The sequence below is a fragment of the Papio anubis genome, chromosome 7 (assembly GCF_008728515.1).
Source record: "Papio anubis isolate 15944 chromosome 7, Panubis1.0, whole genome shotgun sequence".
Classification (NCBI taxonomy): domain Eukaryota; kingdom Metazoa; phylum Chordata; class Mammalia; order Primates; family Cercopithecidae; genus Papio; species Papio anubis.
In genome coordinates this window covers 144,600,071-144,621,105 of record NC_044982.1, presented here as the reverse complement: position 1 = coordinate 144,621,105, position 21,035 = coordinate 144,600,071, and the positions used below count along the sequence as shown (strand labels likewise).

The window sequence follows — 21,035 nt, the reverse complement described above, 5'->3', positions numbered from 1 at the left end:
CTTTAGGATCCTCAGCTCAGCCTCTGCCTCCCAAAGTGCTGGGATTACAGGCGCGAGCCATCACACCGGGCGCTATTCAGAATTTAGTTCTTTCTTTTTCTGTTTTTTTGAGCTGGAGTCTTGCTCTGTCACCCAGGCTGAAGTGCAGTGGCGCCATCTCAGCACACTGCAACCTCGGCCTCCCAGGTTCAAGTAATTCTTCTGCCTCAGCCTCCCTAGTAGCTGGGATTACAGGCACTCCACCACCACTTACACTTTTGTATATTTAGTAGAGACGGGTTTTGCCATGTTGGCCAGGCTTGTCTCAAACTCCTGACCTCAGGCCATCTGCCTGCCTCAGCTTCCCAAAGTGCTGGGATTACAGGCGTGAGCTACCACACCCTTTAAAGATAAAGGCCCTATCTTTATTTTTCAACCTTAAAATGAGAAATTATAATTTTTAATCCAGTCAATATTTGCTTAGATTTACACGTATGTTTACCAGGTTCTTTACTTACTGTTCTATCCTAGGCTCTGACTTTTCCTTCTAGAATACCTATTTTTCTGAATGTTTTAGAGTTCTCTCTCAGTAAGGAGTCCTGATTTGTAGTAAGTAAGAACACTGCATTTTTATTTGTATGAAATTTGCTGTCACTCTTGAAAAGTTTTCCTGTATAAGTCTAGGTTGTTGACACTATCTTCATGGCTTACTTCTTGCTGGGCAGAAGGAAGCAGCAGTCTTTCTAATCAGTGTACCTTCACAGGCCATCTGTCTTTTTCTCTGACTCTTGGAGAACTTCTCTTTATCTATGGCGTTCTGCAGTATCACTATGTTGTGCCTGATGAGCTCAAGTATTTGGAGGATCTCTTGCTGCTAAAGCATGAAATTGTGCCATAGAAAAAGAAGAAATTATCTAAGTAACGGAAGAAAGACATGTTTATACAAGAAAGAAATGCATAATTGTAACTATATCTTAGCTAAGAAGTAAACAATATTTACCTAATAATGCTAAAGTAAATAATGAATTTTGATTTTACCAAAATTTTTGTTTTTGTGCCCAAGTTAGTCTGAAAAAGCTCTTTTACCCAGGGTGAATTTTGTAGCACAGCCTTGGCTCTCTGCAATCTTCACCTCCCAAGTTCAGGCTATTTTCCTACTCAAGCCTCCTGGAGTAGCTGCAATTTTGTTTAAACACTACCACACCCATTAATTTTTAATTTAAAGTAGGGGCAGGGTTTCTCTGTTGGCCAGGCGGTCTTAAACTCTGATATCAAGTAGATTCACTCAAACTACAAAGTGCTTGGACTACAGGCATGAGCCACTGTGCCCAGCCTGATTTTACCAAAATTTATGACATAGTTATTTTGGGAAAATGGTGGGCAGAATATAGTATAAGAAGCCTAAATCTGATTCACAAAACAGAAGTTCTGGTACTTTGTAAAAATAACAAATTAGAATAATAAAATAAGCATATTAATTATTTTAAAATATGGGGTAAATACCAGTGAAAGAGCTAAAAGAATTAAAAGTGGCTGCCTCTGAGGAGAGGGATTTGGAGATGGAAAGAGGAAAGGAAAGAAACTGCCATTGCATTGCTTTACATGGTCTTTTGTATTATTTGTTTTTTTGTTTGTTTGTTTGTTTGTTTTTGAGACAGAGTCTCACTCTGTCCCCCAGGCTGGAGTGCAGTGGTGTGATCTCAGCTCACTGCAAGCTCCGCCTCCCGAGTTCATGCCATTCTTCTGCCTCAGCTTCCCGAGTAGCTGGGACTACAGGCGCCCGCCACCATGCCCGGCTAAGGTTTTGTATATTTTAGTGGAGACGGGGTTTCAGCATGTTTGCCAGGACAGTCTCGATCTCCTGACCTCGTGATCCGCCCGCCTCGGCCTCCCACAGTGCTGGGATGATAGGCGTGAGCCACTGCTCCCAGCCTTATTATTTGTTTTTTAAAAAGACTTTGTTCATGTATAAACTGAATAAAAATATATATATATTTTTTGAGACAGGGTCTCATTCTGTCACCCAGGCAGTGGCTCACGCCTATAACCCCAACACTTTAGGAGGCCAAAGCAGGCGGATCACCTGAGGTTAGGACTTCAAGACCAGCCTGGCCAACATGGTGAAACCCCGTCTCTACTAAAAATACAAAAATTAGCCAGGCATGATGGCGGGCGCCTGTAATCCCAATACTTGGGAGGCTGAGGCAGGAGGATCAGTTGAACGCAGGAGACAGAGGTTGCAGTGAGCCGAGATTGTGCCACTGCCCTCCAGCTTGGGCGACAGATGGAGACTCCATCTCAAAAAAATAAAAAAAATTAGTTTAAGCTGTGATTTACCCTGTAATGCCAAAGTCATGGTTTCGTCCAGCCACGGTGGCTCATGCCTGCAATCCCAGCACTTTGGGAGGCTGAGACGGGCAGATCACCTGAGATCAGGAGTTCGAGACCAGCCTAGCCAACGTGGCAAAACCCTGTCTCTATTAAAAATACAAAAATTAGCCAGGCATGGTGGTGTGTGCCTGTAATCCCAGATATTTGGGAGGCTGAGGCGGGAGAATTGCTCAAACCCAGGAGGTGGAGGTTGCAGTGAGCCGAGATCACGCCACTGCACTCCAGCCTGGGTGACAGAGCAAGACCCTATCTCAAAAATAAATAAATAAATAAAGTCATTGGTTTCAAACTTTAGTGAACACAAGACTGTCCTGGTGAACCTATTCAAAATGCAGAGTCCCAGACCCCTACCAAATCCTCAGGTAGGGATGGTCCCTGGGATGGGCCCTGGGAATCTGTATTTTCAACTGGCAGACCAGATGATTCTGATGCATGAAGTTCAAAGATCGCACTTCGAGAAGCACAGATTAGACAAAGGCCATTAGGCGTTCATGAGCAGACAGGGAGATTGGGCGTCCTCCTAGCAGGCAAGCCGCCAGGCCTGAGTTTCCTCCCATGTCAGCTCCCTGGTCTTACATTAGAGCTGCCTATTTAAGCACAGTGCAAGTTGAAAAAGCTGTGCTTTCTTATGAATATAATTCCCACACAACACACATTCATCTACTTTCCCCATCCAGCACATTCTCCACCCTAAAGGTCCTGAATTTGCAACAACGGATGTCTGCTCACTGCCACGGAGACCTACTCTTAACAGTGACTTCCATTTGCGGTCAAGTTACCTACCCTCTGCATCATTTTCACATAAGAGAGTCCCTAAATGACTGGTCAAGGTCTTTGAGGGGTGGGCCAGGGACATCAGGAGTGTGAAGGTGTCATCACCCCCAAACAATGGCATGGAGCAGATTCCTCCTATGCGTTCAGTAACCTGTATAGGATTAGTGTATCAGAAGGCCCCATGCTATAGCCCTTTGATCACCAGTGTCAAAGGCATGAACACCTTTTGCTGAGACGAAGTAAGCCTCTCTGTAACTATATTAATATTTTGTTTTTAGAGGAAGAATCCCAGCAAGGCTGATGAAGGTGCCCTAAGGGTCCTCAGGCCATTGCAGTCTATCCCGAGGCTGTCCTTGGAACTCTCTCTCCCCTCCTTGGCTCCCTCTCACAGTGTTGCTCCTAGACCACAGGCTCAGGGGCCTCCAGTCAAAGATGCTGACTCTGACCATGACCTTTCTCTGGTCTGTTTTCATTTGCATGGTGTTGCTGAGGGTGGAAGAGCTATATAGGCTCCAGGCCATTCCCAAGAGGATTAGGCCTGGGCTGAGGATGCAGTGGGAAAGAGGCAGCAGGGAAGGCCCAGCTCCACTCTCTGAGCACTCGTCATGCCCTACCTGCTGTCAGGATTCTTCTGTGACTGTGTGATCCGAGAGAGGGACAGGAGAAAATGCCCCTAAAGTTTGAGGAGCAGGATTTTGTTGTTCTCAAACAAAGATGTCTGGCCCAGAAGTGCCTCTTTGAAGATCGTGTGTTCCCAGCAGATTTCAGGTCCTGGCCTCCCATGAGCTGAGCCACAAAACCAAGATTAAGGCCATCACGTGGAAAAAGCCAAAGGTAGGGATGGAGGGGATGGGGCTTCAGGAGCCAGCTCTTGGGGAACAAGAAGCCAAGTGGTCCAGAGCCAGAGGCCATGGATCTGTCCTCTGGGCAATTGACTTATCAAGGGTCTCTTTATCCAAGATACCTTTCTGCTTCCTCCTGAAACTGGAGATGTTATTTTCTATTCCTGAGCTAGAGATTATTATAACTCTTTATGGGTCCCTGAAATCATAAATATTTTTAGGGAGCTAATGCACTGTAGTCGAATATCATACCTCTTTTTTTCTTTTTTTCTTTTTTTCTTTTTTTTTTGAGAGAGAGACTTGCTCTGTCACCCAGGCTGGAGTGCAGTGGCTTGATTATAGCTCACTGCAGCCTCAATCCCCCAGGCCCAAACAATGATCCCACTTCACACCTCAGCCTTCCGAGTAGCTGGGACCCCAGGCATGTGCCACCACCTTTTTATTTGTTTAAATAAATAAATTTATTTATTTATTTATAGAGATAGGGCCTCACTATGTTGCCCAGGCTGGTCTCAAACCCCTGGGCTCAAACAATCCTTCTACCTAGGCCTCCCAAAGTGCTGGGACTACAGGCAAGATCCATTTCACCTGGCCTCATGTCGCTTCTTCAGAGCAGGTGTTTTGGGGGTGGGAGAGTAGAGTGGTTAAAAGTACTAAGGCTCACAGTTTCAGGGAGAGTTCTGTGGAAAGTGGTGAACAGTAAAGAAATGGAAGGATGGAGACCTGCCTTCTTAATCTTTCACCTAAGGCTTGTTCATTCATGTGCTGTCACTTCTGTTTAAGTGGAAAGGTCCGTGCTGAGCAGCCAGAGTCCTTACGGGATGAAGCAGTTTGCATCAGGCTACCTTATGGTGCAACCGATAAGCCCCTCGTGTCAACTTGAGTAGATGAAAGTGCCTGGGAGTGTGTAGCACAAGGCCCTTCTTCCTGCTTGGAGAGGCTTAGAGCTCCAAAAAGGGTTCACTGCATTTAGAGCAGGCGAGAAACTCTCTAGACCAGTAGGCTCTGAGGAGGGTGTATACAACCCAGTAGATCTGCAAGATGATCTGTTGGAGTGGATGAAAAAACTGTTGGAAGTATTTATATCTATTTTTTAAATAAACCATAAATTTCAGAATGGTTTTAGATTTACAGGAAAAAAAATGTGAAGATGGTACAGAGTTCTCATATACCTTGCAGTCATTTGTTCCTATTACCAACATCTTGCATTAGTATAGTACATTTGCTACAACTAATTAGCCAGTGTTAATATATTATTATTAGCTGAAGTCCATAATTTTTCTTAGTATTTTGTCTGATGTCCTTTTTCTGTTCCAAGATCCCACCCAATATACGACATTATGTTTAGTAGTAACATTTTCTTAGCCTTCTCTTGGCTCTGACAGTATCTCTGCCTTCCCTGGTGTTTTATGACCTTCACAGGTCAGGTATTCTGTAAAATAATGACCCTCAATTGGCATTTGTCTGCTGTTTTTCTCCTTATGGGCTTAAGGGTTTGGGGGAGGAAGACCACAGGGTAAAGTGCCATTTTCGTCACATTATATATCAAGGATGCAGACAATAAACATGCCTTCTCATTGTTGGTGTTGACCTTGGTCATGTGGCTGAAGTAGTGCTTGTCAGGCTTCTCTACTGTGAAGTTACTTCTTCCCCTCTTTCCATACTATACTCTGGAAGCAAGACACTAAGCATAAGCCCATATTTAAACAAGGAGGAGTTGTGCTTCACCCTCTTGAGGGCAGAGGATCTGCATCAGTTATTGGGAATCATTCTGTATGGGAGCTTTGACTATTCTCCCCATTTATTTATTCAGTCACTTGTTTATATCAATATGGATTCATGCATCTTGATTTTTAAGTCGTAATCCAATACTGCTTTATTTAGGTGCTCAGCTTGTCCCAGCTTTCTGCATTGGGAGCTCTCAGTTGGCTCCTGTGTCTATTTAACATGCCCTAATTGCTTGTGGGTTGTTTTTTTTTTTCCTTGAGCACTTTCTTACTTTCTGGCACTACCAGCTCATAATGTGTATCTCCTGCCCCAGTCCTAGAATCAGTCATTTCTCCAAGGAGCACCGGTTTCTTTTATTGCAAAAGGTATTAGATATCAAGATGTGGTTGCTAAGTCTGCTCATTGCTACCAGAGTGTGATTGCTTCTGTTCCTCTCAGCTGATGGAGAAAGGAGATATGTGGGTGTACTAAGCCAGCGATCTACACATATCTATAATACTTCTATGTATAACCATCTCACATATCTGAAAATATTTCTATATAAAGCCATTTGTATCTATACTAAGCTAAACATGAGTTCACGCTGACATATCTGAATATTTCTTGGCCTTGTGTGTTAATATAAAAGGAATTTTTAAAATCGCGAATTCCAGTTGTTCATTGCTGGTATATAGAAAACTAATTGGTATTTATATACTAACTTGGAATCTTGCAACTGAGTTATATTCACTTACTAGTTCCCAGTGGATTTTTTGGGGTCATTTGTTTGGAATTTTCTACATAGACAATCGTGTCATCTGTAAATAAAGATAGTTTTTTTTTTTGTTTCCAATATTTATATCTTTCATTTCTTTTTCTTATCTTGTTGCATTAGCTAAGACTTCCAGTATGACACTGAATAGGAGAGGTACAAGCGGGCATCTTGCTTTGTTCCCAATCTTAAGGGGAAAGCATCTAGTTTCTCACCCTTAAGTATGAAGTTAGCTGTTATTATTTTTGAAAGCGGATGATCGTTACCAAGTTGAGGACATTCTCCTCTCTTCCTAGTTAGCTGAGAGGTTTTTTTAAATCATGAATGGGTGTCAGATTTTGTCAAGGGCATTTTCTCCATCAATTAATATGGTTATATGATTGCTCTTCTTAGCCTGTTGATGTGGTAAATTACATTAATTGATTTTTGAATGTTGAACAAATCTTGTACCTCAAATAAATCCCACTTGGTCATGGTGTCTGTTTATACATTGTTATATTTGAGTTGCTCATGTTTCATTGAGGATTTTGCTTGTATGTTCATAACAGATATTGGTCTGTAGTTTTCCTTTATTACAATATCTTTTTCTGGCTTGCATATTAGGATAATGCTGGCCTGATAGAATGAGTTAGGAAGTGTTCCCTATGTTTCTATTTTATGGAACATATTGTGGAAAATTCATATTATTTCTTCCTTGAATATTTGGTAGAATTCACTAGTGAAACCATCTGATTCTGGTGCCTTGTTTTTTGGAGGGTTATTAATTATTGACTCAATATTCTTGATAGGTGTAGCACTATTCAGATTATCTAATCCTCCTCAAATGAATTTTGGTAGTTTTTATCATTCAAGAACTTTGTCAGTTTCACCTGTTATCAAATTTGTGGGCATGGAGCTGTCCATATATTCCTTTATTATCCCTTTAATGTCCAAAAGTTCAGTAATGATTGCAGGAGTCCTGCAGACCCCAGTTCCCACGACAGATGAATAACATACCAAGACACCGATATTTAGTGAAAGAGCAGCCAGGGGTCCAAGCCGCTCACAGACACTAAGGAAGGTGCTGTAAACAGTCAGCAGCCAAGGCCCTGACTAGCTGGCCCTATGGGCATTTATTTAGCACAGTTTTAATGACAAAGGCTTTGAGTCAACATACCTGTGGGTAATTAAGTGAATTCGCTGCCTTCAGCCAAACACTATGCAAACCTCTAGGCCTTCCCAGAGGGTTTGTGTTTGCATCCTATAAATTCATCTTAAAATTTTTCCCACCAGCCTGACTGAACTCCCACAAGTGATAACCTGTCATTCATTTTTGATATTAGTAATTTGTGTTTTCTGTTTTTCTTGTTTAGCATGGCTAGAGGTTTATCAATTCTATTGATCTTTCCAAAGAACTATTTTTGTTTTCATTGACTTTCTATTGTTTTCTTGTTTTTTATTTCATTTATTTCTGCTCTGATTTTTTATTATTTCTTTTCTTCTGCTTGCTTTAGGCTTAAATATCTCTTCTTTAGTGTCCTAAGGTGGAATATTGCTTATTGATTTTTCTTTTCTTTCTTTTCTAACTTTCGCATTTAATGCTATAATTTTCTCTTTAAACATTGCTTTTGTTGCATCCCACAAATTTTGATGTTATATTTTTATTTTCACTTAGTTGAAAATATTTTGTAAATTCTTTTGACATTTCTTCTTTGGCCCATGTGTTATTTAGAACTGTGTTGTTTGGTTTCCAAATAATTTGGGATTTTTAACTATCTTTTTGTTATTGATTTCAGGTATCATTCTACTGTGGTCTGTGAAGACACTTATGCTTTCTATTCTTTTAAATTGGTTGCTGGATGCAGTGGTGCACCCCTGTAATCCTAGCACTTTGGGAGGCCAAGGCAGGTGGATCATGAGGTCAGGAGTTTGAGACCAGCCTGACCAACATGGTGAAACCCCGTCTCTACTAAAAATACAAAAATTAGGCAGGCGTGGTGGCATGCATCTGTAATCCCAGCTACTCAGGAGGCTGAGGCAGGAAACTCACTTGAACTGGGAGGCAGAGGTTGCAGTGAGTGCTGAGATCACACCACTGCACTCCAGCCTGGGTGGCAGAGAGAGACTATCTCAAAAAAGAAAAATTTGGTTAAGGTGTGTTTTATGGCTCAGAATGTGGTCTATCTTACTGACTTGTTGCATATGAGTTTGAGAAAATGGTTTATTCCGCTATTGTTGGATGTAGACGTCTATTAATGTCAATTTGATCCAGTTGGTTGATAGTGTTGTTCAGGTCAGCAATATCCGTATTGCTTTTCTGCCTGCCTGCTTGATCTATAATTACTGAAAGAGGGTGTTGATGTCACCAACTATAATATTGGATTTGTCTATTTCTCCTTTCAGTTCTATCACTCTTTGCCTCATGTATTTTGACACTCTTGTTAGGTGAACACACATTTAGGATTGTATGTCTTCTTGGAAAATTGACCAATTGATCTGTTCATCTATATGTAATGCTCTCCTTATCTCTGATAATCGTCCTTGTTCTGAAATCTGCTGTTTCTGAAATTAATACAACTACTCCAACTTTCTTTTGATTATTGTTAGCATGGTACATCCTTCCCTATGTATGAGTTTTTATATTTAAAATGGGTTTCTTGGCCAGGCATGGTGGCTCACGCCTGTAATCCCAGCACTTTGGGAGGCTGAGGCGGGCGCATGACCTGAGGTCAGAAGTTTGAGACCAGCCTGACCAACATGGTGAAACCCCATCTCTACTAAAAATACAAAATTAGCCGAGTATGGTGGCACATGCTTGTAATCGCAGCTACTCAGGACGCTGAGGCAGGAGAATCGCTTGAAACAGAGAGGCGGAGACTGTGCCATTGCACTCCAGCCTGGGCGACAAGAGCGAAACTCTGTCTCAAAAAAATAAATAAATAGTGAGTTTCTTGCAGACAACATATAGTTGAGTCTTGTTTTTATCTACTTTCACAGTCTTTGTCTTTAAATTGGTGTATTTTGATCATTCACATGTAAGTGATTATAATATAGTTAGATTACTACCTACATGTTTGTAACTGATTTCTATTTATTGCATTTGTTCTTGTCCCCTCCCCTTTTTCTGGGGCTTCTCTGGTTTAACTGAAAGGTTTTTTTTGGTTTTGGTTTTTGGTTTTTTTGAGACAGAGTCTCGCTCTGTTGCTCAGGCCAGAGCGCAGTGGCGTGATCTTGGCTCACTGCGAGCTCTGCCTCCCGGGTTCACACCATTCTCCTGCCTCAGCCTCCTGAGTAGCTGGGATTACAGGCACCCGCCACTACGCCTGGCTAATTTTTTTTGTATTTTTTAGTAGAGATGGGGTTTCAACGTGTTAGCCAGGATGGTCTTGATTTCCTGACCTCCTGATCCACCCGCCTCAGCCTCCCAAAGTGCTGGGATAACAGACCTGAGCCACCACACCCGGCTAAAAGTTTTATATTTTATCCTTTTACCTCCTCGTTTTTGTCATCTTGTTTGTTTTTTTGGTTTTTGTTTTTTTTGAGACAGGGTCTGGCTCTGTCACCCAGGCTGGAATGCAGTGGCATGATCTTGGCTCACTGCAACTTCCGCCTCCTGGGCTCAAACGATCCTCCCATCTCAGCCTCCTGAGTAGCTGAGACTACAGGTGCATGCCACCATGACCAACTAATATGTGTGTGTGTGTGTGTGTGTGTGTGTGTGTATATATATATATGTGTGTGTGTATATATATATATATTTTTTTTTTTAAAGACAGGGTTTTGCCATGTTGCCCAGGCTGGTCTCAAACTCCTGAGCTCAAGCAATCTGCCCACCTTGGCCTCCCGAAGTGCTGGGATTACAGGTGTGAACCCGTAGCACCTGGCCTTACCTCCTCTCTTGGTATATCAATTATATTTATTTTTTCCAATTCTAGTGGTCATGCTAGAGTTTCCAATATACGTTTTCAACTAAGTCCACCCTCAAATAACTCTATACCATTTAGTTTGTAGTATGGGTATTTTATAACAAAGTATTACCATTTCCTTCCTTCCTTTGCTTATGACATTACTGTCATTCGTTTCACTTATCTGTATGCTATAATTGCCCAGCACATTATTTTTGTTATAATTTTAACTAAGTTACCCTTTAGATTAAGAATTTATTTTATCTTCATTTATTTCCTCTCCAGTGCTCTTCCTTTCTTTATGTGGGTCCAAGTTTCTGATCTATATCATTTTTCTTCTCCCTAAATAACTTCTTTCAACATTTCTTTATGGCAAGTCTGCTGGCAATGAATTTCCTCTACTTTTGTTTGTCTGATTAAGCTGCAGAATAACAATATTAATAATATCATTACCAAAATAATTCCTGAAAACAGTGTAGTCTTTCCATAGGCTTTCTTCTTTCACCTTTCATTTAAAATGGTTTTAAATAGTTGTTCATTGCCTGAACACTATAGGCAATATATTACATACTTTACATCCTCCCTTTAATCAGCATGTTCTTTGTTGGGCTTTTTTGTTGTTGTTGTTTTGTTTGTTTGTTTTGACAGAGTCTCACTCTGTCGCCCAGGCTGGAGTGCAATGATGCGATCTTGGCTCACTGCAACCTCTGCGTCCAGGCTCAAGCAATTCTCCTGCCTCAGCTTCCTGAGTAGCTGGTACTACAGGCATGAGCCACCACGCCTGGCTAATTTTTGTATTTTTAGTAGAGAGGGGATTTCGTCATGTTGGCCAGGCTGGTCTTGAACTCCTGGCCTCGTGATCCACCCACCTCGGCCTCCCAAACTGCTGCGATTACAGGTGTGAGTCATTGCACCCAGCCATCATGTAGTTTTAAATCTACAAATAACGATATACTAACTACTTATTCCCAGTCCTTATGTTAATGTCCTTCTAAACCTTCTGGTTGTCTGAAAGTTATTCTTTAGTATATTCCTCAGGAAGAGCTTCTGGGAACAATATTCCCTGAATTCTTATGTATTAGAAACAGTTTGCCCACATCCCTTATTCTTGAAATGAATAAAAGAAGTCATGTTGTATATAAATCCTTGGTTCACATTTTCTTTCCTTGAGCATCTTAAATATACTGCTCCAATTGCTTCTGGCGTAAAAAAAAGAAGTCTCTACTAAGAATACGAAAACCAGCCAGGCGTGGTGGCACACATCTGTAGTCCCAGCTACTCGGGAGGCTGAGGCAAGAGAATTGCTTGAACCTGGGAGACGGAGTTTGCAGTAAGCCGAGATGGCACCACTGCACTCCAGCCTGTGTTGCCCACTGCACTCCAGCCTGGGTGACACAGTGAGACTCTGTCTCAAAAACAAAACAAAACACTGAATCTATATTTTATTTTAATTAATTTAGTATTATTATTATTATTTTGATTCTCCTGTCTCAGCCTCCCAAGTAGTTGAGATTACCTGTCACCATGCCTGGCTGATTTGTGTATTTTTAGTAGAGACAGGGTTTCACTATGTTGGCCAGGTTGGTCTCGAACTCCTGACCTCAAGTGATCCACCCGCCTTGGCCTCCCAAAGTGCTGGGATTACAGGCGTGAGCCACCGCGCCCGGCCGACACTGCCCTAACTCTCAAGGTGCATCCTTACTCGGATAGTATGACAGTGTGGGAAGCAGCATGGGACAATATAAAAAGGAGACATGCTTCTGGCTTCTGCCACTTACTAGCTGTGTGTCTTTGCACGAGTTTCTTAACCTTGCTGGGCCTCAGTTTCATTATCTGAAAAATAAGAATGATAGTATCCCCTTCATAGGGCCGAATGGAATACTATCAGGAACACTACATAATGGAACTCCATAAATAATAGCTGCTGAAGCCGGGCGCAGTGGCTCACACCTGTAATCCCAGCACTTTGGGAGGCCGAGGCGGGTGGATCACGAGGTCAAGAGATGGAGACCATCCTGGCCAACATGGTGAAACCCCATCTCTACTAAAGATACAAAAATTAGCTGGGCATGGTGGTGCATGCCTGTAGTCCCAGCTACTCGGGAGGCTGAGGCAGGAGAATCACTTGAACCCCAGAGGCAGAGGTTGTGGTGAGCCAAGATCACACCACTGCACTCCAGCCTGGTGACAGAGTGAGACTCTGTCTGAAAAAAATAAAAAAATAAATAAATATTCTATATATACACACACTATTATTATTACCTGGTCATTTCCTTTTTGTTTCACAGGAAATTTGCGAGAATCCCCGATTTATCATTGATGGAGCCAACAGAACTGACATCTGTCAAGGAGATCTAGGTAGGAAAGTGCCTCAGATCAGATCCTGCCAGATGATCAAGGGGTGGTTACAAGGTGTGATCCCTTTCCAGGAGGTAAAGGGACAATCTGTTCTTGCTTCTAGTAACTTTTTGGAAGATTTTTTATAACAGTTGCTTTATGGTCGTTTACATGTTGGCGATGGCTTCGTTTCCTCCTACATGCCTCTTTCGCACTCTGCCATACATCACAGGGGGTATCTGCATCCTGTGGCCTCCTCTCCAGCATCTCAAGGACACTTACATACCCCACTCAGCATGACAAAAGCCTTGCTTTTCCCTGTACCCGTCTTTCTTGGAAGACAGCTCTGTGACTGTGCACCAAGCATGCCCCTTGGGCATGGAGACTCTAGATACACAAAAAGGCATTGCGAAGGAAAGCACTTGTAACTGGAACCCATGTTTAAATTGCCCCAGCACAGCTCCGTATTAAAGGAGTCTTTCAACAAAGATGGCATCTGCCATGTAGATGAGCATCTAATTTTCTCTTTGGTTAGCTTGGCTGCTCCATCTGATCTTCCTCTCTCTCGACCTCTTGTTCAGAAAGTATTGTCTTTGGTGTGGACTATAAGCAAGCTCTGTGAAGTGAAATTGGAGAGAACATCAACAGAAACAATTTAAATTTGAGGAAAAGGGGCACCCAAGACCAAATGAAAGGAATTTGTCTTATTTCATTCCAGAAAGGGAGGCTGAGAAGAAATCAGATGAATATCTGGGTTCCTGCACCTGGGGGAAGGCTTCCTGCAGAGCCCTGGACATAATACTCTGGGACCTTCAAACCAATACACTCTTTCCAAGGAAAGACTGGCTGCTTCCGAGGAGGGTAGGGGAGGGTGGCTGCAGGCAGCTCTCGTCTCCCCTGCACACTCTCAGTTGCATTTCACTTAACCCATCCTCCTTAGAAGGCAGCTCTATGACCAGGTACACCCCCTATTACACATACACACACACACACACAGAGAGAGAGAGAGAGAGAAAGAGAGAGAGCAAGAGCGCAAAGTGTTACCTCCAACTACATACAGTACTCTGTCAGAAAAGAACTTTAGAGAGTAAAAAAATGTCCCGCTCTCATTCCGTTGCCGGCAATGTCTCACTGCCCCCTAGAGACCGGTTCCAGGGCAGCTGCCTACCTGGCCTTCCTTCCAGTACAAATCATCTTGGTGGATGGTTCTCTGATGCTCAGTCTTCGCTGAGGTCGGAAGAGGAATTGGACTCACATTGCAAAGGCACGGGGCAGGGCGGATTTCCTACAGGTGTTAGGAAGAACAGCCTGGTTATGATCACCTACTGCTCTGTCTCCATTGAGGCCTAAAAAGGAAGTGAGTTTTATACTGCAGTTGGAGGAACTGCCTGCAGCCTTGAGGAAAATGTCTAGTCACAGGGAGTAAGTTACCTGTTGATCATATTGTCAAGGAATTCCTGTCCAGTTCTCCTTCCCTGGGTTGACACCTCTGTAAGGTCAGATCTGGAAGTAGGACAGTGGGCACCAGGGGAGTTCCTGTTCAGGGAAGTGGAGTGGCTGGCTGGGATTGGGGCTTTTTCTTCCCAGGAGGAGCAGGACTGCTCACGATCTGTGCCCTGTGTCTGCCTGCAGGGGACTGCTGGTTTCTCGCAGCCATCGCCTGCCTGACCCTGAACCAGCGCCTTCTTTTCCGAGTCATACCCCATGATCAAAGTTTCATCGAAAACTACGCGGGGATCTTCCACTTCCAGGTGAGGTAATGAGAGTGTAGTTAAGAGGGTCAGCTGCAGACCACCCACCACTGGTCTCCTGGCCTTGACTTCCCAGAAGCTGGAGGAAACCTTCCACCCATCTATCCCCAGCAGCAACAGTGGGCATGGACCCCCTTAAGGCTTCAGGCCTGTGAGGAAGCAGTTGCTTATCTCTGGATCCCTAATCCCTCCCCCACCACCTTCCACTATGTCCCAGAAAGGCAGGAAGACATCCTGTTTACTGTGGGTCTATTTTTGTCTTTGCAGCTGTCTGGCTGCCGTTACTGCCTGCAGCCCTTCTCAAGTAGGTCCCTAAGATACTAGCACTGGGACACCACAGGACCCTTCAGGTTGTACAGGAACCCCTGTCCAGGGCTCCTGTGTACTTCTTCCTCTCTAAGGCATGGCGGTACCAAGGCTATCACTCCTCTCTTCCAAGCCCTGGAAGAAGAGTCTGCTTAACCTGCGGATCAGGCTTCTTGTCTGCCCTAGAACTGAGTCCGATGGTTCTAGAATCCATCCAGTTATTGGAAGTTTTCTGAGTCCCAGTCATCTTGGCATAGAGCTAGTGCTAGAGCAGAACCAAACTGAGTTCTACCTGTGAGGGTCTCGTAGGTTCTGGGATGCTGGGGAGTCAGCCTGTCTCCAGCCTCAAAGGCTCCCTCATGTCCCAGGATGACCCACGTTACCAGTTCTTGCTCTGCTGATCTTGCACCTCAGCACGGAAGGCCTCAGAAAAGGTCTATCCCCAGGCTCAGACTCCCCCTCCTGCTGCCTTGGGAACATGGCACATTTAAAGGGTCTTAGATCTAAAGGGCCTTAAACACAAATATCAGATAGATTTCTGTTCTCTTTTCAATGAGGGAGAAAGTGCCATTGAAAAGGAGACTAAACTGCATTTGGCCCTTTTCAGTTCAAACTGATTCATTCAAAAAAGAGCAACATCCAAACTTGAAATGATTGGACAATGTTCCTGCTACAGCTAGAATAGATTCTGGGTTACTTTGTTCCTCCATTTCAATCCTTGTTCTTCAGTTTGGCATCAAGAAATACCTAAATCAAGGCTAGGAGTGAGGGCTCCCGCCTATAATTCCAGCACTTCGGGAGGCCGAGGCAAGCGGATCACGAGGTCAGGAGATCGAGGTCAGGAGATCGAGACAATCCTGGCTAACGCGATGAAACCCTGTCTCTACTAAAAAAATACAAAAAATTAGCCGGGCGTAGTGGTGGGCGCCTGTAGTCCCAGCTACTCGGGAGGCTGAGGCTGGAGAATGGCGTGAACCCAGGAGACGGAGCTTGCAGTGAGCCGAGATTGTGCCACTGCACTCCAGCCTGGGCAACAGAGCGAGACGCTGTCAAAAACAAACAAAAAACCTAAATCAGTACAGTGCTTTCACTGCATAGTTCCCAACCCTGGCCACATTGAATCAGCTGGGGGCACCTGAGAGCACTGACAGCCAGGCCCTGCCCCCCACCTGCTGAGCAGGAGAATGAAAATGTTACATCCTAAGACACTCATGGAGCACCTACTATACCCATTACAGGGCTGGACTCTGTGGAAGACATGAAGTGTATGTAACTCACTTCCAGCCCTTGAAAAGCACACAGTCCAGTTAGAGACAGATTCACACACCCCAAACCAGAATAGGATGAACAGGCACCCAGATGCAGAGTTTAGGAAATGATGCTGCTTTGGGATCCAAGAACCCCCTGAGGAATGTGGAGGAAGGACACATTTCCTAACAGTAATTTGAGTATGTGACTCTGTGCTTGACGCTTCTATGCAGTTCTGGCGCTATGGAGAGTGGGTGGACGTAGTTATTGATGACTGCCTGCCAACCTACAACAATCAACTGGTTTTCACCAAGTCCAACCACCGCAATGAGTTCTGGAGCGCTCTGCTGGAGAAGGCTTATGCTAAGTAAGCAACGCTTTAGAATGTGAGATGGGACTAGAGGTGAGAAAGTGGGTTGCAAAATCCAGCCAAGGCCTCACTCACAGGAAGGGGCATGTGCCTCTATACACGCATATGTGTGGGTGTTGGTGTCCAACTGTGACCCAAAGTTAGGGATCAGTTCCAGGCAACAACAGCTCTAATTAAAAACATTAAGAGTAGAAATGAAGATTTGCATAGAAGACCTTTAGCTTTAGCTTACCAAGGCAAGTTCTTTCATTGCGCCTCCATGGTGGCATTGCAAGTCTTGGATCAGAGCATTGTGTCTCTGGAGCTCAGATCCTAGGGTCTTGCTTGGCTCAACCTCACGTGCTTATAGCAGATTTATAAAACCATGTTGTCTCTCAACTTAAAAGCTCACCCCAGATGCTAATAATGGATTAAAAAAATGTTTTTGAAACAAGGTCTCACTCCGTAACGCAGGCTGGAGTGCAGTGGTGCAGTCACAGCTCACTGCAGCATTGACCTCCAGGGTTCAAGGTGCTCCTCCCACCTCAGCCTCCCAAGTAGCTGGGACTACATGTGGGCATCACCATGCCCAGTTAATTTTTGTAGAGACAGGGTTTTGCCATGTTGCCCAGACTGGTCTCGAACTCTTGGGCTCATGCAATCCACCAGCCTCGGCCTCCCGAAGTGCTGGGATTGCCGGTGTGAGCCACCACACCGGCAGCTGCTAATGACTTTAATGCAGCCCTTCCTCAAGGTTCAGGATGTAGTGAAAATAGCTCTCAGGAAGTGGGAATAGCTGGGTTTCAATCCCAGTGCCTCTGGCTCTCTGTGGTCTTGGGTGGGTCACTTAGCCTCTTGAGCTCAGTTTCTTTGTTTATGAAGAAAGGGAATCGTTGTTTCCACCCCGTTAGCTCACAGGGTTAATGTGGAATTGATGAAAGAACATCACAGCATCCAAGAGGTAAAGTTCTGGTGGCAGTGGTACCTGGGCTTTGTTTCCTGGAACTCTGTGACCCCAAATTGGTCTTCATCCTCTTTCTAAGGCTCCATGGTTCCTACGAAGCTCTGAAAGGTGGGAACACCACAGAGGCCATGGAGGACTTCACAGGAGGGGTGACAGAGTTTTTTGAGATCAGGGACGCTCCTAGTGACATGCACAAGATCATGAAGAAAGCCATCGAGAGAGGCTCCCTCATGGGCTGCTCCATTGATGTAAGTCTGGGGTATGGGGCACAGGGCAGGGAGCTCCAAGTGTTAGGAAGCCTTTTACCCAATGAAGGGCAGCACAGAGCTTTTGTGTGGGACAGAGTGCATGTTTCGTTTGAGGAAGCAGGAACTGGCTGTCAACTTTGAGGACTGGGAATTTCTCAAGGGAGAACAGTTCTTGGGGATTTTCAATAAAGACACTGGTCAGGGACATTTCAAGCTCTGGAATGTCAGTGGAAATCAGTCCAGAGGCCTGTGTCAGTAGAGGCCTCCCTTGCTGATGCTCCTCAGTCTCAGCACGCTCCCATTAAGCTGGTCACATACTTGGCTGTGGACCTGAGCCCACCATTTCCCTAAGAAAGCCTCCCAGTCACTGCACTTTCACCACACCCCCCACTTGGGACGTGGGCTTTGTGTTGTTACCTGGGAGAAGCTAAACCCGCAGCCCCTTTCAGTGCAAAGAAATGCTGTGAACTGAGACAGGAGCCAAGGGTAGGGAGATGGCCACCCGTGGCCAGGCCTCCTTCAAGGGGCATGTCTTCCCTGAGGGCTGCTCAGTATATTGCTATGATAGGCTTAGTGGTTTCCATCGGGGAAGATGGGGTCCAAGCTGAATTCCTGTCCCTTTCTCTCCATAACACGCCCGGTGGAGCTTGGAAGATCAGTTAGCACACAACAGCATGGATGAACTTTTTTTTCCTGTATCATTTTTCTCCATCTTTCCTCCATTCGTGCTCTGTTGATCTCTCCTCTCTCCCTTTGTCTGTCCCATCTCTTCCTCCTCTCTGCTTCCCTTTCCACTCTTCTGTATTTGTCCTTTCCTCTCCTGGGTTGTTCCCTGCTCTCTCTGTTGGGCCTCAGGATGGCACGAACATGACCTATGGAACCTCTCCTTCTGGTCTGAACATGGGAGAGCTGATTGCACGGATGGTGAGGAATATGGATAACTCGCTGTTCCGGGACTCAGACCTCGACCCCAGAGCCTCAGTTGAAAGACCGACCCGGGTGTGTATGCCTCCGATTATCAGGACTGACCATCCCTCCAACCCACATGACCCCGCCCTGCCAGTGTCAGACTCCCCTCAGCAGCCAGGGCCTTACCCACACACCCCTACCTGCCTCCTCCCAAGGGTCTGGGTTGAAATAACTTGCTCAGCCAAGGCTCCTGAAGAACGTACAAGAACCAGGATTTTGGAGGGAATCTCTGCTGGAGTTTCTGCATATTCCATGGTCCAGGCAGTTCCTCTTATAACGAACTATCAGACAGAAATAGCAGAGAGACTTAATTTATTTTAAAATATTTTTCCTCCTCTAATGTATTCATTTATTCATTCAGCACTTATTTTTGAGCTCCTACTATGCTCCAGGCACTCCTCTAGCAAAGCAAATTCTCTCCTGTTTTTCAGTATTTGTGGAAAAAGCAAGGTCTCCCTCTTGCAGAGTTTCTATTCTAGTACTTTCATAAGTTATACCTGCTCACTGGAGAATACTGAGCCATACAGAAAAACACAGAAGAAAATTTCACTTATATTTTTCCCCATGTAAAGATAACCACTCTTAACATCTAGTGTATGTTCTTCCAGGATTTTTCTATGTACACACTGAATCTATATTTTTGTTTTTTAAATGTTTTCATATTATATGTACCTCTTTGCAGCCTGCTTTTTTCAGTTAGTTTGATTTTTTTTTTTTTTTTTTTTTGAGACCAAGTCTCGCTCTGTTGCCTAGGCTGGATCGCAGTGGTGCCATCTCGGCTCACTACAACCTCTGCCGCCCAAGTAAAAGTAATTCTCCTGCCTCAGCCTCCTGACATAGCTGGGATTACAGGTGCACACCACCACACCTGGCTAATTTTTGTATTTTTAGTAGAGATGGGGTTTCACCATGTTGGCTGGAATGGTCTTGAACTCCTGACCTCAAGTGATCCACCTGCCCCAGCCTCCCAAAATGCTGGGATTACAGGTGTGAACCACTGCGCCCAGCCTAGTTTGATATTCTTAATGTGCCCAAAGTATTCTCCTGTAACATTTTTTAGTAGCTACACAATATTCAAACACGCAGATATGTTATAATTTATTTACCCGATACCCTATTATTGGAAAGCTGAGTTTTTTTTCTTTGTTTTGTTTTGCTACTATTCTAAAATGCTATAATGAACGTTCCAATAGATACATCTTTGTATACATCCATGGTGACTTCCATAGGACAGATTCCCAGCAGTAGAATTGCTGGGTTGAATGATATGCTTAGGTAATGACAAGACTCATTTCAAGCAGCTTCCCAGGTCTACAACTAAGGATTAATGAGTCTCCCGCCCCCTCCCAGTCCATTCAGCATGATCTGGATCATGAGGACTGAGATCTGGAAGAGACTGAGATCTGGGAGAGGCCGAGATGCCGAAAGCCCTGGCTCCACCCATACCCCTCACCCTGAAAAAGGCTCTAGGAATTCTGCAGCCTAGCAAGGCTGTGGGAAGCTCATTTTAAAGCTGTTACGTTAGTTGGCACACGGAAGCCATAGAGAGCCTATCCAGGGCTCATGGGACTTTAGTGATCCTACCCTTCTGCCAAGGATCCCCCATGGCTGCAGTTTGGAAATTTCTGCAAATGGAAGAGCTACCCCTTAGGCACGGTCGTGTCTGAGCAGGGATCTCCTCGGGCCTCCTCAGAATTCTCTCCCTGGGCACTGGGACTCTTGATTTCTTGAATATTATGTTCTAGGTGGCTGTGGAGGAGGTGAGGGGATGTAAAGAAAAAGCCTAGACTTGGCCGGGCATGGTGGCTCATGCCTGTAATCCCAGCACTTTGGGAGGCTGAGGCGGGTGGATCACCTGAGGTCAGGAGTTCGAGACCAGCCTGGCTAACATGGTGAAACCCTGTTTCTACTAAAAATACAAAAAATTAGCTGGGCATGGTGGCACGTGACTGTAATCCCAGCTACTCGGGAGGGAGGCAGGAAAATCGCTTGAACCCAGGAGGCGGAGGTTGCGGTGAGCTGAGATCGCACCACTGCACTCCAGCCTGGCCGACAGAGCGAGACTCTGGCTTGAAAAAACAAAAAGAAAAAGAAAAAAGAAAAAGCTAGACTTACGTGTCATCCAACCCCTTTTCTCAACCCCTTTCTCTTCCAGAAATAGTCAACCCTGGATGGCCTCAGGGGAAGGGGGATCCTGAAGCCCAGGGCAGCCTCCAACTCTACCCCTTCCTCCTTTGAAGGATACTAAGGGATCCAGAAAGGAGGGGCAGGGACGCTGTTACCCACCCCACATCCCAGCATCCACATTGCTCTCTGATGGTCAGGACAGAGCCTTCTCAGGGAGACCAGCTTGTCTGGAGCTGTGTCTCTTGATACTCTTAAAGAGCCAGTGAAGGTCTGTTCGTGGTCATGAGGCACACTTTCAGCGAGCAGAGTGGCCTGTGTCTTCACAGAGCCCGGAAAATGAACTAGTATGAACTTTGCCTCCAAGCGGCAGAACTTCTGTTTCCCTGC

The 21,035-nt window shown here is 44.7% G+C and overlaps 1 protein-coding gene across 4 annotated transcripts in view; it reads left to right on the top strand.

Annotated features, from left to right (window-relative positions):
* CAPN3 (calpain 3) overlaps positions 1 to 21,035 on the top strand; it is a 58,351-nt gene that overhangs the window by 17,102 nt on the left and 20,214 nt on the right. For all 4 annotated transcript variants that reach the window (XR_004185189.1, XR_004185188.1, XM_031668796.1 and 1 more), the window contains exons 2-6: positions 12,638 to 12,707; positions 14,319 to 14,437; positions 16,225 to 16,358; positions 17,384 to 17,552; positions 18,408 to 18,551. Coding sequence is in view for 2 of the 4 variants with exons in the window: in XM_031668796.1 (XP_031524656.1) it covers positions 12,638 to 12,707; positions 14,319 to 14,437; positions 16,225 to 16,358; positions 17,384 to 17,552; positions 18,408 to 18,551 (636 nt within the window). In the remaining 2 variants the exon portion in view is untranslated. The remainder of the gene's footprint in view (positions 1 to 12,637; positions 12,708 to 14,318; positions 14,438 to 16,224; positions 16,359 to 17,383; positions 17,553 to 18,407; positions 18,552 to 21,035) is intronic.